The sequence below is a fragment of the Oncorhynchus nerka genome, linkage group LG28 (genome assembly GCF_034236695.1).
Source record: "Oncorhynchus nerka isolate Pitt River linkage group LG28, Oner_Uvic_2.0, whole genome shotgun sequence".
NCBI lineage: Eukaryota > Metazoa > Chordata > Actinopteri > Salmoniformes > Salmonidae > Oncorhynchus > Oncorhynchus nerka.
In genome coordinates this window covers 31,809,022-31,825,612 of record NC_088423.1, presented here as the reverse complement: position 1 = coordinate 31,825,612, position 16,591 = coordinate 31,809,022, and the positions used below count along the sequence as shown (strand labels likewise).

General features: G+C 43.9%; 2 protein-coding genes across 11 annotated transcripts in view; one reads left to right on the top strand and one right to left on the bottom strand.

Moving 5' to 3' along the window:
* The window catches only part of LOC115113134 (equilibrative nucleoside transporter 1-like), a 68,608-nt gene extending 67,525 nt beyond the window's left edge, over positions 1–1,083 (top strand). For 7 of the 8 annotated variants that reach the window (XM_029640418.2, XM_065012771.1, XM_065012770.1 and 4 more), the window contains one exon: positions 10–1,083. In XM_029640418.2, the coding sequence (XP_029496278.1) occupies positions 10–121 (112 nt within the window). In that variant the 3' untranslated portion in view covers positions 122–1,083. The remainder of the gene's footprint in view (positions 1–9) is intronic. The other variant, XR_003861080.2, reaches the window with a different exon arrangement.
* Positions 1,084–5,420: 4,337 nt separating this feature from the next.
* The window catches only part of LOC115113133 (atlastin-2-like), a 28,083-nt gene continuing 16,912 nt past the window's right edge, over positions 5,421–16,591 (bottom strand). For 2 of the 3 annotated variants that reach the window (XM_029640416.2, XM_029640414.2), the window contains 11 exons: positions 11,801–11,944; positions 11,534–11,638; positions 11,294–11,344; positions 11,126–11,182; positions 10,921–11,013; positions 10,348–10,486; positions 10,024–10,151; positions 9,854–9,910; positions 9,666–9,737; positions 9,163–9,594; positions 5,421–6,651 (listed from right to left, as the gene is read on the bottom strand). In XM_029640416.2, the coding sequence (XP_029496276.1) occupies positions 6,538–6,651; positions 9,163–9,594; positions 9,666–9,737; positions 9,854–9,910; positions 10,024–10,151; positions 10,348–10,486; positions 10,921–11,013; positions 11,126–11,182; positions 11,294–11,344; positions 11,534–11,638; positions 11,801–11,944 (1,392 nt within the window). In that variant the 3' untranslated portion in view covers positions 5,421–6,537. The remainder of the gene's footprint in view (positions 6,652–9,162; positions 9,595–9,665; positions 9,738–9,853; positions 9,911–10,023; positions 10,152–10,347; positions 10,487–10,920; positions 11,014–11,125; positions 11,183–11,293; positions 11,345–11,533; positions 11,639–11,800; positions 11,945–16,591) is intronic. The other variant, XM_029640415.2, reaches the window with a different exon arrangement.

Here is a 16,591-nt window from a genome sequence, read left to right as displayed (position 1 = left end):
TCCATACAGGAAAGTGGCACAACGCGAAGCGGAGACGGCCGGGACCATCATGGCGTTTTTCCTGTCTCTGGGTTTGGCTCTTGGAGCTGCCTTGTCCTTTGTTTTCAGAATCATTATCTAGACCTGGAGTCCCCACAACACCACCCCACCCCTCAGAACACTGTCTGCTCCTCTACCCGCCGTGCAGGACGAGGGGTGGAGGAGGAGGTGAACTTTGCTGCACACTCAGATGCAGCCAGCCTCAGAGCTTGAGTGTATGTGCTTCCGCTCTTCCCACTGAATTATAATACTCTCCATTTTGAAAGAAAAAGTTAATCTAGTTCAGCTGCCTATGTAACTGCTCTCATCTCGTGCTCTAGTTGCCAACATGTCTCTCATCCTGCAGGGAACATGGTGGAAGACCGGAGAAGCGCTCTCAGCTCAAGGGAGTATTTCAGCTCTTAGGCCAAAATGCCGCTATGAGCCGTAAATGGTGCAGGACATGTATTTATATGGATTGCAAAATGATTGTGAAACTGTGCAGCTTCTAATGTCTTAGTATGTGTTATCATTGAGTTGTATGTGCCTTCTAGTTTAGAATAGGTTTTACATTTCAATGAAGTTGTTTTAACAGCCTACGTCCGTGTTAAATGCTCATTATGGTAGCGCTTTGCCCTGACATGTAAAGGTATTTTAAGCACAGCTACAACAAATATGCAGCTACTAATTACATGCGTTGTGCTAGTGAACGTGAGGGGAGGAGAGTTTTTGTAAACTCACCCGTTCATTTGTTCTGTTAGTTTGTGCCATTTTTCGGGTTCATCATCAAAACATTTTGTATCAGAACTACAATGAACAAAAATACCGACACAACATGCAAAAATGTCAAAGATTTTACTGAGTCAGGTCATATAAGGAAATCAGTCAAATTTAATTAATGAATTAGGCCCTAATCTATGGATTTCACGACTGGGAATACAGATATGCAGATAGCACCATCGTATAGAGTTGATCAGTGGTAAAATGTTGGGTTTTATTTGTCTTATATACAGTGAGTGTCTAAGGCCTACTTAAATTATTATTTGCATAAAGTACTTCAACTAATTTCTTGTGGCCTGTGAAATGTTGTCCCACTCCTCAATGGCTGTGTAAAGTTGCTGGATATTGGCCGGAAGTGGAACATGCAGGCAATGGAAGAACTGGGACATTTTCAGCTTCCAGGAATTGTGTACAGATCCTTGCAACGTGGGGCTGTGCATTATCATGTTGAAACATGAGGTGATGGAGGCGGATGAATGGCACGACAATGGGCCTCAGGATCTCATTGAGGTATCTCTCTGCATTCAAATTGCCATAGATAAAATGCAATTGTTTTCGTTGTCCATAGCTTATGCCTGCCCATACCATAACCCCACTGCCACCATGGGGCACTCTGTTCACAACGTTGACATCAGCAAATCGTTCGCCTACATGCCACCATATTGCCAGTTGCCCGGTACAGTTAACTGGGATTCATCCATTAAGGGCACACTTCTCCAGTGTGCCAGTGGCCATTCAAGGTGAGCATTTACCCACTGAAGTCAGTTATGATGCCGAACTGCAGACAAGTCAAGACCCTGGTGAGGACAACAAGCGTGCAGATGAGCTTCCCTGAGATGGTTTCTACAGTTTGTGCAGAAATTCTTCAGTTGTGCAAACCCACAGTTTGATCAGCTGTCCGGGTAGCTGGTCAGACAATCCGGCAGGTGAAGAAAACTGATGTGGTGGTTCTGGGCCTGCGGATGAGAGGCAGGTTGGATGTACTGCCAAATTCTCTAAGCCGCCTCTGTCGAGAAATTAACATTCAACTCTCAGGCCACAGCTCTGGTGGACATTCCTGCAGTCAGCATGCCAATTGCATTCTCCCTCAACTGGAGACATCTGTGGCATGGTGTTGTGTGACAACTGCACACTTTAGTGGCCTTTTTGTCCCCAACACAAGGTGCACCTGTGTAATGATTATTCTGTATAGTCAGCTTATTGATATACCACACCTATCAGTTGGATGATTTATCTTGGCAAATGAGAAATGCTCACTAACATCGATGTAAACAAATGTGTGCTCAAAATTAGAGAAATAATATTTTTGTGCATATGGAACATTTCTTGCATCTTTTTATTTCAGCTCAAGACCAACACACTTTTTACATATTGCGTTTTATATTTTTCTTCACAGTGGTGGAAAAAATACACAATTTTCATACTTGGGTAATTTTCTATTATTAAAGGCAATCTTTACTTTAACTCAAGTAAAAGTCACCCAGTAAAATACTATTTCATTAAAATTAAGTATTTGGTGTTTAGATATATTCACACATTAAAAGTAAATCTTTTCAAATCATTATATTAGGGAAACCAGATGTACCATTTTTTTTGTATGTATTTACAGATAGCCAGGGGCACACTCAAACAATTCACAAACGAAGCATCTGTGTTTAGTGAGTCCGCCAGATTAGAGGCAATAGGGATGACTAGGGATGCTCTCTTGGTAAATGTGTGAATTGGGCCATTTTCCTTTCCTGCTATGCATTAAAAATGTAACGAGTACTTTTGGGTGTTATGGAAAATGTATGGAGCAAAAAGTACATTTTTCTTTAGAAAGGTAGTAAAGTACAGATAGCCCAAAAAAGACTTAAGTACTTTAAAGTATTTTTACTGTAGTACTTTACACCACTGTTTGTTCTATTCTCTAAGCAACTTTTATCGTGTGTAATGCCAATTTATCTATTTATACCGATCTGCTTGCCAGTTATGGTTTAAATATGCATATTTTCTTGAATAATTTCATTTTATAGTAACGTCTTCATTTTCAAAATACTGAAACGTATCAACTATTAATTTGGGTCAGGCCCGAAGCTTGCGCTAGCGAACTTGCAGCATTGTATAAAATATTTTGGGCCCTCATTTTCCGGTGACAGTAAGATTGGGACACAGCTGGCTATTTGCGCATGGCATAAGAAGCAGTGCTTGATTTTGGCAGGCACCCACCAGAGCACCTCAAATGTTTTACTGCTTGAGCTCCTGTTCAAATGATAGATTATAAACAGTACCAGCACCCAAAATGATTACCGGAACCTAAATCAGTCTAGCACTGATAAAATGGACCTACCTGATTACTTGTGTTTCCACTGGATCGGAGCATGGCGTTTTAACCTTTCATGCTGAGTGGTTAACGAAAGGAGAGGGCAGGAAAACATTTCAAATACATTCAGTAACTATTGTAGTTCTCAATGGATGTTAAAACAGACATCATGAACGTGCTGTTTTGAGGTGAAGAAAACGTTACTTTAAGAAGCTCCACATGTCAGTAGTGGTGGTGTGTTAAGCCAATCAGAAATACTATCAAATCCCCAAATGGGCACATTTCACATTTGCACGCAGGCCAGTTAGCCTATAGGCCTACTTCTATGCTTGCACGTCCTTATTCAACACTGACAGAAATGCCACCCCACACCATGACTGACCCACCGCCAAATCGGTCATGCTGGAGGATATTGCAGGCAGCAGAACGTTCTCCAGACTGTCACATGTGCTCAGTGTAAACCTGCTTTCATCTGTGAAGAGCACAGGGCGCCAGTGGCAAATTTGCCAATCTTGGTGTTCTCTGGCAAATGCCAAACGTCCTGCACGGTGTTGGGCTGTAGTAAGCACAACCCCCCACCTGTGGATGTCGGGCCCTCATACCACCCTCATGGAGTCTGTTTCTGATCGTTTGAGCAGACACATGCACATTTGTGGCCTGCTGGAGGTCATTTTGCAGGGCTCTGGCAGTGCTCCTCCTGCTCCTCCTTGCACAAAGGCGGAGGTAGCGGTCCTGCTGCTGGGTTGTTGCCCTCCTACGGCCACCTCCATGTCTCCTGGTAGCGCCTCCATGCTCTGGACACTACGCTGACCGCTGACAGACACAGCAAACCTTCTTGCCACAGCTCACATTGATGTGCCATCCTGGATGAGCTGCACTACCTGAGCCACTTGTGTGGGTTGTAGACTCCGTCTCATGCTACCACTAGAGTGAAAGCACCGCCAGCATTCAAAAGTGACCAAAACATCAGCCAGGAAGCATACGAACTGAGAAGTGGTCTGTGGTCACCACCTGCAGAACCACTCCTTTATTGGGAGTGTCTTGCTAATTGCCTATAATTTCCACCTGTTGTCTATTCCATTTGCACAACAGCATGTGAAATTTGTCAATCAGTGTTGCTTCCTAAGTGGACAGTTTGATTTCACAGAAGTGTGATTGACTTGGAGTTACATTGTGTTGTTTAAGTGTTCCCTTTATTTTGAGCAGTGCATTTGTTACTGCTCAACTAAAACAATCTCATTAGACCAAACAGTTGACCAATCGACTAAGCCCTAGTTTGTTCCGTGTAGTTCTTTTCAAACCGTGTTGGTACAAGTTGAATTTGCTTGGATCGTGTGTCAGGTTGTTTAAGAATGAAAAATTGTAATGTGCCTGTGTTTGACGTGGTAAATTAAGTTCATGCTTTAAGCCTTTTCTCCAATTTGCATTATATTAACAGGTGTGTGCATCCAAACAGAACCATTTTAAAAGCACAATGTGGTCGGTCTTCTCACCTTGAATGTAGTGAAAGTCAACCATATAGTTACTGTACAACATGAAGCAGTCCCGTAATTATGTTTTTACGTACGACTTGGTCTCCCTCTCTTGGCCCTAATAGGTATTGCATACCCACACTGACATGGAAAGGGATTGAAGTTTAAACAATCGTGTTTTTGGACTTCCTTAATTGTCCAGTCTGCAGACAAACTAACATTGTAGAGCCAAGTGCGTCATTCATTTGTTAGACCACAACTATTCTGACATTAAGGGCAGACCTTTCCCTGTGCAGCAGTGTCACTAACATAATATCTGCTCTGTCCCAGCCTGGACAAGGACAGCTCTTTTCTTGTGACAATGCTCTCTGGCTACTGACTGTATATACACACACGCACCCTGTTTCATACAAAGCGGTCTCTGTTGTGGTAGTTTGAGAATCAGACACTAAAAGGGACAGTGGATTGAATTGTGGGGTCTATCGCAAACTAAAAGAAAAACCATAACTTTGGACTCCAAGGCACTGCATCTGTGCTAGAGTCATCACTACTGCCTGGAATCGAACCAGGGTCTATCGCAACCGGCCATGAGTGGAGTCCCATAGGGTGGCGCACAATTATCCCAGCGTCATCCTGGTTAGGGTTTGGCCGGGGTAGGCCATCCTTGTAAATAAGAATGTTCTTTACTTATGTGTAAACTGGGTGGGAGGTAGGTCAAAAACAAAGCTCTACGATGGTAAACCTCGCTTTGGTGTTGAACTTCCACAGCTTTCTACTTAGTATATTGACAACGTCAACTGGAATGCTATGAAATCTGCCTTTATCCCAATAAACTAAAAGGAGTCATGAACAGTATATTGATTTTAATCATTAAGGTCAATGTACGCATTATTGAAAAATAAATTACAGTGAATTTAAAATGCAAAAGACATTCGGCCCACTCAAATTCCAGAAAGCGTTGTCCGAGATGGAATTGAAATGCTCTAGCCTCGTTTGTTTACATACTGGTATAGTAGAAAGAATATACACAATTTTACATGCAAGACCAATCACAAAACATTCCATAACAAGTCACTTTTAGGCCAATCCCCCCCCCCCCAAAAAAAAGCCATAACACCAGAAAAATGTATATAAAGTTGCAATGTCAAAAACATCATGCCTTATTTGTAAAACAAAAAAAGACTACAAACTGGCACGTTCCTAGGCGAGACAGCTGTGGATGGAATTTGTACTAGGGTGTTGGCATAAATGATCAGTGCTGTATTAAGAGAAAAACATGCTAGATTTGCAATACCTTTGATCACTCCCACTATACTTGTGGGTTTTAGAAAAACAAGTTAAATGGTCTGAATACTTCCCCGCTAACCAATAGCTTGAACTCTAGGACCCTATTCTAGCACTATGCTATGTTGACCTAATACCATGCAGTGGGTAATACTGGTAGGTAGACACTAAAGCAAGTTCAGTACCTTAACAATGAGGCTCAAATGCTTCCTAAATCCACCAGTTAAAAAACAAACAATATCAGAAGAGAGGGAGGAACAGACTGGCTTGGCTACAGTATATGACCATACAGATAGTTCAGCTTGCTTCCAAAGGCACAGCATCAGAGCTGCATTTCCCTGAATTTCCCTTGAAACCAAAGCAACTGCAATCAGTTTAATTACAGTATTAGAAACTAAAACCGGGCCAGCAAAACTGACAACTCTTCATAATTTAAAATCCTGGGTAGGGGTGGGGTTGCATCTACAAAATGGCACATTTGAGAAATGGGTCCAATTTTGGTAAAGGCAGGAGAAGACTGGCAACTCCACTTAACTCACTGATTGTCCACCTCCCAACAGAAGGGATCTGAGAGAAGTCAGCAGTAATGCAGGACACTACAGCAGACGAGGCTGGCTATACTTTGGTTTGCACAGTTCTAGGACTTAGCGCACTGAGTGGGTGAGCGGATGGCAGGGGGGGTCAGTGTGACTTGACGTGCTGCGTGACCTGTTCTGTCAGACTGGCTCTGATGGAGTTGACCACAGTCTGTCTAACGTTGTCCTCCATATATTGCTCACTCAGAGGCTTCAACACCTGGAGAGGAGAGAGCACAGGGGGACATGACAATCAAAATCAATAGAAAAGAACATGACAATAAGGACAAAGGGAGCGAAAGAAAGGAGCGAGAAAATATTTACCATCAACATGCAGACCGAAAACAATGATCGTTTAAAACAAGAATTCAACTGAAAAAATATCTATGAAGTGTCAAGATGATTTATGCTGTATTTACAATCAGAAGAGTAGGTAGAGTGCCAACCTGCGCTCTACATGTAGGGTGAACCAGGCAGACAGCATCCCTATAATTAAGACCAGCCCCATAGGCCACAAGGAATGACAAGAGCGGAATGCAGATGCATTTGGAAATAAAGAGCCAAGCAGCTAGCCAGAAAGGCTAGTTAGTCTTGTCATTGTCGTTTGAGGATAGTCTCTTTCTCTGTGCTGCTGGTAGGAAAAAGCTCCATGTAATTTGATTCTTGGTCGACTCGAAGAGTTTGGAAAGCACCTGGAGACGGGAGGTAAGGAATTAGCAGAGAAGAGCAAAGTCAGCAGAGACAACCAAACACAAAGAGTACACTGAACTGCACCAGGAACATGGGCAGGAAGGGAAACCTCCACCTCACCTTTCTGGAAGTCCTCTGTGAGGCAGAGAAGAGAGGGGAGAGCAAGATCAGATTAAAGAAGAAAACAGATCACCAGCTGATTGGACAGGGAAAGGGCAGCCTGAAGGCTGATTGGATAGTAAAGAAAGACAGTTAACCTCACATGCACAAGTATACTTAAATGTGTTTCTTGCAAGCTCTAAACCAAACAATGCAGTAACCAATAAAGTACAAAAAAAAAAAAAGTTAATAAAAAAAAGTAGTAAGCCATAAAGTATTCAGACCCCATTTTTCCCCACATTTTGTTACGATATAGCCTTATTCTAAAATGGATTAAATTGTCGCCCCCCCCTCAATCTACACACAGTACCCCATAATGACATTCAGAAACTTGCCCTGAATCCACTCCCGCGTTGTCTTGGCTGTATTCTTAGGTTCATTGTCCTGGTGGAAGGTGAACCGTTGCCCCAGTCTGAGGTCCTGAGCACTCTGGAGCAGGTTATCAAGGAACTCGCTGTACTTCGCACCGTTCATTTTCCCTTTGATCCTGACTAGTCTCCCAGTCCCTGCCGCTGAAAAACATCCCCACAGCATGATGCTGCCACCACAGTTCCCCGTAGGGATGGTATTGGCCATGTGATGAGCAGTGCCTGGTTTCCTCGAGACGTGACACTTAGCATTAAGGGCAAAGAGTTAAATCTTGGTTTCATCAGAGCAGAGAATCTTGTTTCTCATGGTCAGAGTCCTTTAGGTGCCTTTTGGCAAACTCCAAGCAGGCTGTCATGTGCCTTTTACTCAGGAGTGGCTTCCGTCTGGCCACTACCATAAAAGGCTTGATTGTTGAGAGTGCTGCAGAGATAGGAAAAACTTCCAGAAGAACAACCATCTCCAGAGATGAGCTCTGTCAGAGTGACCATTGTGTTCTTGGTCACCTCTCTGACCAAGGCCCTTCTCCCCCGATTGCTCAGTTTGGCTGGGCGGCCAGCTCTAAGAAGAGCCTTGGTGGTTCCAAACTTCCTCCATCATTCATAAATGGAAGCCACAGTGTTCTTAGGGACCTTCAATGCAGCAATGTTTTAGATCTGCGCCTCGACAATCCTGTCTCAGAGCTCTATGGACAATTTTACCGACCTCATGGCTTGGTTTTTGCACGGACATGCACTGCCAACTGTGGGACCTTAAATAGACAGATGTGCCCCTTTCCAACTAATGTCCAATCAATTGAATTTACCACAGGTGGACTCTAATCAAGTCGTATAAACATTAAGGATGATCAACGGAAACATGATTCACCTGAGCTCAATTTCAAGTCCTATAGCAAAGGGTCTGAATACTTATGTAGACTGTTTATTTTTAATACATTTTGTAAAAACTTCTAAACCGGTTTTTGCTTTGACATTATTGGGGTATTGTTTGTAGAGTGAGGATGTTTTTTTTAATTATTTTTTTTTTAATTGATTTTATAATTAGGCTGCATTGTAACAAAATCTGGAAAAAGTGAAGGGGTCTGAATACTTTCCGACTGCACACAGGGTCAGTTCCAATTCTATATTTACAATGTGCAGGGATACTGGACAGCTAGAGGTAGATATGTATAGGGGGGTGATGTGACAAGGCTAAACAGAGAGATGCAGTAGCATATATGATTGTATGGGAGTGTGTGTGTGCGTAGAGTCCTGAATGTGTGAATAGAGGCAGGGCAACAACAACAAAAATACAAGGGTCAACTCAGTCCATGTAGCCATTTTGTTAGCTAGATCGAGTTCGGGGCCAATGGGGAACTAGAGGGCCACTAGAAATCTGGAATCTGAGGGAAGGGAATCAACGTCACAGACAGGGGAAATAACGAGGAATTCTGCAAAGTCACTCGTCCTAAATAAAAACACTTACAGTACTCTAATTCACTTATCCATACTTCTATCTTTAACATGAAAACACCCACCTGTTCCCAGAGTGTCTCTGCCAACAGGTCTATGATGGTGCCCACATCTCTGAACTCCCCTGAGTATTTTACATAGGCCCACATGCAGAGCATCATGAGGGCCACGCCCATGACCAGGTTGGCCAGCATGGCAATAGTGTTCATGCCGATGAAGCCGGTCAGCCCTGAGACGATGTAGGTGGCGAACATGACGACGAACAGCGTTGCAGGTGTGCGTGCGGCATAGAAGATGTTCTTGCCCTCGTTGTGCTTGTGGAAGTTGGAGTAGGCCTCATCCAGCTCACCCTCCAGCTGCTCCTGGTATTTCTTGCAGAAGTCCTCTCCGCCCATCTTCTTCACGGAGCGGAACTGACGCAACGAGCACTCCTTGACCTCCTCGTGGCAACGTTCCAGGTCTGCAGGGGCGATGTAGGGCTTGTCCCCTCCACACACCTACCAGCGAAACAACACAGTTCAGAAATCAAACAATATTACACCGACAAACTAGGGGTGAACAAACCTACCATCTCCATGCTTTTGCTGTACATGTCTTTCGCTCCAGCAACTGCTGTAAGGTTGTTGGCTTCAGCCGTTGCCTAGGTAACATGGAAGAAAATGTGAGCAAAGTCAAACTGAGGGTTTGAGCAGAATAAGAGACTCCACAGGCTTGCTCAAAACTATTAACATCAATGTTGAACAAACCAATACAGACCTGTAACATGGACTTGGGATGAGGAAGCTCCTCCCCTTGATAAATCTTTATATAGGCCTGGGAAATAAATGTAGAGAAATTAATTTGTTGTAAAGAGAAGACATTTTTAGAATACTTTCAGGCATTTCCAGTATTCCTGTCGCCATGGGAGAGGCAGAGCGCCTACTCGCCTTAAAATACTCCACTAGATCTCTGCAGGTCACTTTCGCCCCTCCAATCTCCTTCTCCACCAGGTTCTCAGGAGCCAGTAGTAAGGGCACCAGATTGCCCAGCGCCTCCTTGAAGTCACCATCAATGTCTACACAAACACAGTCAGAAGCATCGTAAAGCCCAGAGCGGTCTCCTGCCGGGGTTAACTAAGCTTCCTCTCCACTTCAGTATTTCAGAAAAGGGTCAGGGAGTCACTGAGGATGGGATAATGTCAGGTGGATGGGATGTCATATGGACGGGGGTCAGGGGTGGAAAGGATCATTCTCTGTAGTGCAAGGCCTCACCTTTTAATCTTCCGTCAAACATGGGGTTGGTGGCCACCTTGAGGCCAGGGTGGGGCAGTAGGAAGCAACCGATGTTGGAGAAGCAGGAGTGGATATGTTTCCTTACGGTCTGCAGCTCCTCGTGCTGGTTCTGTTTCACCTGCAGAACCAATCGACACAGCTGTTACATAATATCCAAGACAGACACTGGTCTTCTGTCCAATGCTACCCCACAAGCGGCCGTTGGCCCAATTGGAACATGATACCAAACATAACACAAGTCAACGCTTCCATACACGAGGCTCAGCTGTTACATGCTACCCAATAAGACGGCTCAGCTGTTACATGCTACCCAACACATGGCATAAGGTGGTATGATAGAGGAGGATCTGGAAGTGTAGCTAAGGAGTGATACTGCAAGTCTCCTTCCATTCAGAGCTAAACTGAACAAAATTACTCATTACAATTTTGTTCAAAACTGTAGTGGAAATTCCTCTCCTGAAAAGCCACACTGGACTAGATACTATGTTAAAATTTGGAGCAGCCCATTTTAAAATTCTCCTTCACAGGCCTCATTCTCTCATCCAGACATACCTGCAGTCTCTTCTCTAGAAAGCGGTTCCCTCCCTCCAGTCCATAGTTGTGTTCGTATGGATAGCTCCAGTCTCGGATCAGGAACATGAGTGACTGGAACACAAACAGAGGGTTACTGAGAATCAATGCTCAGAAAGGACAAATGCTTGTCAAAACTGTTGAGTATATTGAAGAAAGCATATCCATTTTCAGGACAGTAACATACCTGAAAGGGTTTAAGATAGATTTCCTCCAAAGCAAGCCGGCCGTATTCTGTGAAGAGCTAAACATATGGAGTAAAGACAATGGATGTTAGTCATCATAGCACCAACATTGTTTTCAAACACTAACAAATGTGTAACGTTCTTATTGAGGTGAGGAATGACAAACATACCTGGAGATGCTGAAGGTCATCCTCCTGAATATTCTGAGAGAGGTTATACACCTGAAAACACAATAATACCATGAAATATATTTTGTACGTAAGCCAATTCATGACAACATACCATTTCAAATCAGCAACCAACAAATCAGGAACTCAAATGGCACAATGTGTGTGCGTGCACTCTTCTGGGTACATAATCAGTAAACCACTAATAACTCAGTCACAGGCAGGTCCATCCCATAGACTCACCTGTACAGAGCTGGTCATGGTGCTCAGGGCAAAAACTGTTGCACAGTCCTTTATGGTGGACTGGCTGTCAAAGGCTCCCTGTGTGTCCACTAACAGAACAGCAACCTGTCGAGGGTTAGGATACTGCAAGTCACCTTTAGATGAGCAAGACATGATGGAAATCCACTTACAGTACAGCCAATATGAGTTGCAGAGATGGACATAAGATAAACATATTAAGACTGTTCCTCTCAATTTCAATGGTTGTGTGTCAGAGTAAAGGTTCACCTTGCTCCCATCTGGCTTGTTGACAACAAACACTTGACTCCAGACCTGGATCCCTGTGGTCTCCCTCTCACAGCCTCCTCTCCAGCTGAACCCTGTCAGAGGATCATCATCACCCCCCACCCACGAGTCTGACTGCTCCTGCTGCTGTGAGAGGACAACAAGAAAACAGTCATAGGTATAAACCTCAAATAAATAAGTTACTGATTTCTGTGGGCAAGTGTATGTCATGTAGGTAGTGGTGAAAGCCCTACAGATTTATAAATAAAAATAAAAAGGAATTTAGTACATGCATTTGCAAATTACCACCGGAGGTCACTGTAGTATCATTCTTAGTTCTAGTCTGCCTGAGATATCGGGGTAATTTTACAGAACAGCCTGTGCTGAATGCAACATGTCAGACTCCGTTCAGTCTAGGCCATGTGTCAAACCCATTCCACGGAGTGCTGAGTGTCCACAGTCATACCGTGTAATTGATTGATGAATTAAGTCCACTAATTATTAAAGAACACCCCTCACCTTCACTTTAATAACTATCTACACGTACATATTACCTCGACACCTGTGCCCACGCACAATGACTCTGTACCGGTACCCCCTGTATATAGCCCCGCTATTGTTATTTACTGCTGCTCTTTGTTATTCTTACTTAAGGCATTTTCTTAACTACATTGTTGGTTAAGGGCTGGTATGTAAGCATTTCACGGTATGGTCTACACCGGATGTAGTCGGCACATGTGATAACATTTGATTTGACCTGGTTGTCTAGGTCTTAAGTATAAAAAAAAAATACAGACACTAGGCCTTCCATGGAATTCATTCAAAAAAAACGTACGTCTGAAGAACACCAACAGGATAACAGCTGCTGTTATGAAAACAAGGCCATTAGAAGTGTGCGTGTTACTCTACAAGTGGCGACAAATCCCTGTAGAAAATGGAAGAGTAATGCAATGTTGCAGGAGTAGTAGGCTTACAATGTGATTTGACTGACAAAGTAACTAATTATACAAAACTGTAGCTCCTTGGTACGACAAGAGTATGCGGCCCAGTGTTACCCCTTCTAAGCTAACACACGGAATTGTTTTAAGATGGTATGACCAAGGAACATTTAGACATAAGATTTGGAAGATTTGGAATTTTAGGACCCCTTTAAGTAGATAGAAAATGCATACAATTATTTGATTAAACATTCAGCCTCACTGCTATTAGCACAACGCATTGAATAACAGATTCATGCACGGAAAAACAGAAGTTAAAAAAATATATATTCTAAAAGGAAGTTTGTTTTGAAGTGTCTGTACTAGATCTGAGATGTATACCATAGACAAAAGGGGTAACCCAGCCATGTCACAGGGCTATAATGCTAAAGCATCCATTTGAAATCTACAATGGCGTGCGAAAGTATTCACCCTCCTTGGCATTTTTCCTATTTTGTTGCCTTACAACCTGGAATTAAAAATATACTTTGAGGGGTTTGTATCATTTGATTTACACAACATGCAAAATCTTTGTGAAACACAAGAAAATAAGACAAAAACAGAAAACTTGAGCGTGCATAACTATTCACCCCCCCAAAGTCAATACTTTGTAGAGCCAACTTTTGCAGCAATTACAGCTGCAAGTCTCTTGGGGTATGTCTCTATAGGCTTCGTACATCTAGCCACTGGGACTTTTGCCCATTCAAGGCAAAACTGCTCCAGCGCCTTCAAATTGGATGAGCTCTGCTGGTGTACAGCAATCTAAGTCATACCACAGATTCTCAATTGGATTGAGGTCTGGGTTTTGACTAGGCCATTCCAAGACATTTAAAATGTTTTCCCTTAAACCACTCAAGTGATGCTTTAGCACTCTGCTTAGGGTCATTGTCCTACTGGAAGGTGAACCTCCGTCCCAGTCTCAAGTCTCCGGAAGACTGAAATAGGTTTCCCCTCAAGAATTTCCCTGTATTTAGGGCCATCCATCATTCCTTACCAGATTCTCAGTCCCCGCTGATGAAAAACATCCCTGCAGCATGATGCTGCCACTATGCTTCACTGTGGGGATGGCGTTCTCAGGGTGATAAGAGGTGTTGGGTTTGCGCCAGACAGAGTTTTCCTTGATGGCCAAAAAACTAAATGTGTGTCTCATCTGGCCAGAGTACCTTCATCCATGCGTTTGGGCAGTCTCCCACATGGCTTTTGGAAAACACCAAACATGTTATCAGGGTTATCTTTGGTCCCTTTGTTGCCTCTGATTAATACCCTCCTTGCCTGGTCTGTAAGTTGTGGTGGGTGGCCCTCTTGGTAGGTTGCTGTGGTACCATATTCTTTCCATTTTTGAATAATGGATTTAATGTTGCTCCGTGGGCTGTTCAAAGTTTCAGATATTTTTTTTACTTTTATAACCCAACCCTGATCTGTACTTCTCCACAACTTTGTCCCTGACCAGTTGTTTGGAGAGGTCCTTGGCCTTCATGGTGCTGCTTGCCTGGTGGTGTACCTTGCTTAGTGGTGTTGCAGACTCTGGGGCCTTTCAGAACATAGATATGTCAGTGCTTAATCTCCTCATGGACTGCACCAGATTTGCCAGTTCTTGCTGTGAGATGTTACCCCACTCTTCCACCAAGGACCCTGCAAGTTCCCGGACATTTCTGGGGGGGGGGAACGGCCCTAGCCAGACGTGCTCAATGGGATTGAGATCCGGGCTCTTCACTGGCCATGGCAGAACACTGACATTCCTTTCTTGCAGGAAAATCAGCCATACTACTCGTTCTGTGCGTGGTGGCATTGTCATGCTGGAGGGTCATGTCAGCCTGCAGGAAGGGTACCACATTTATTTCGGTGTTTTTCCAGAGTCAGTAGAAAGGCCTCTTCAGTGTCCTAAGTTTTCATAACTGTGACCTTGATTGCCTACCGTCTGTAAGCTGTTAGGGTCGGATTGACCGTTCCACAGGTGCATGTTCATTAATTGTTTGATTCATTGAACAAGCATGGGCAACAGTGTTTAAACCCTTCACAATTAAGATATTTGGATTTTTACGAATTCTTTGAAAGACAGGGTCGTTTCTGTTTTTTGCTGAGAGAGACAGACCATGTGAATGTGAAATCTAACTAATTATGTGACTTCTGAAGGTAATTGGTTGCACCAGATCTTATTTAACAAAGGGGTGAATACATATTGCCGCACCACTTTTCCGTTTTTTTTATTTTTACCCCCTTTTTCCTCCCCAGTTTCGTGGTATCCAATTGTTATTAGTTACTAACTTGTCTCAACACTACAACTCCCGTACGGGCTCGGGAGAGACGAAGGTCGAAAGCCATGCGTCCTCCGAAACACAACTCAACCAAGCCGCACTGCTTCTTAACACAGCGCGCATCCATCCCGGAAGCCAGCCGCAACAATGTGCTAGCTCGTGCTTGGCCCATCTTGCTTGTTCTGCCCACTATGCTTAATTTGCTCCCACTGTGCTTAATTTGCTCCCACTGTAAACACAGATTAACTAAACCAAGATGGTTACAAATATCTTCAGATATGAAAGATCAGGAAAACACACGCTTCCATATTTTTATAACTGGTACTGGGCTACTTTCAGACAAGTTGTGCGGCTTGTGGGCACCTATGCAAAAAAAGAAAAACTAGGTTAAACTGATTTTTGTATTATGCTAATTAGAAGTGCATCACTAAGCTAAGGATCCTGGGACTAAACACCTCCCTCTGCAACTGGATCCTGGACTTCCTGATGGGCCACCCCAGGTGTTGAGGGTAGGTAGCAACGCATCTGCCATGCTGATCCTCAACACTGGAGCTCCCCAGGGGTGCATGCTCAGTCTCCTCCTGTACTCCCTGTTCACCCACGACTGCATGGCCAGGCACGACTCAAACACCATCATTAAGTTTGCAGACGACAACAGTGGTAGGCCTGATCAGACAACGACCAGACTATAGGGAGGAAGTGTGGTGCCAGAATAACAATCTATCCCTCAATGTAACCAAGACTAAGGAGATGATTGTGGACTACAGGAAAAGGAGGACCGAGCACGCCCCCAATCTCATCGACGGAGCAGTTGTGGAGTAGGTTGAGAGCTTCAAGTTCCTCGGTGTCCACATCAACAAACTAGACTGGTACAAACACACCAAGACAGTCGTGAAGAGGGCATGACAAAACCTATTCCTCCTCAGGAGACTGAAAAGATTTGGCATGGGTCCTGAGATCCTCAAACGGTTCTACAGCTGCAACATCAAGAACACCCTGACTGGTTGTATCACTGCCTGGTACAGCAATTGCTCGGCCTCTGACCGTAAGGCACTACAGAGGGTAGTGCGTACAGCCCAGAACATCACTGGGGCTAAGCTGCCTGCCATCCAGGACCTCGACACCAGGCCGTGTCAGAAGAAGGCCCTAAAAATGGTCAAGACTGTTCTCTCTACTACCACATGGCAAGCGGTACCAGAGTGCCAAGTCTATGACAAAACAGCTTCTCAACAGTTTTTACCCCCAAGCCATAAGACTCCCGAACTGGTAATCAAATGCCTACCCGGATTATTTGCATTGTGTGCCCCCCTGTGATTTCCACAGGACCGCAGATATTGACACGAGGGTTAAAAAGAGATCCTACAGTGCAATTAAACAAGGATATTACAGTGTAAGCAAGAGCAGACTTTAGATAACAAGCTTTAGTTCTATTGTCTCTCGGTCTCCTCCCTCTGTATGTCAACCAGTCCAGTCAGTCAATCTAACTGCCACACACACGGAAGAGCAGACTCTCTCCAGCAGGAAACGTGACTGGAATGGAGTGTTCAAATTCTAAGCTGTAA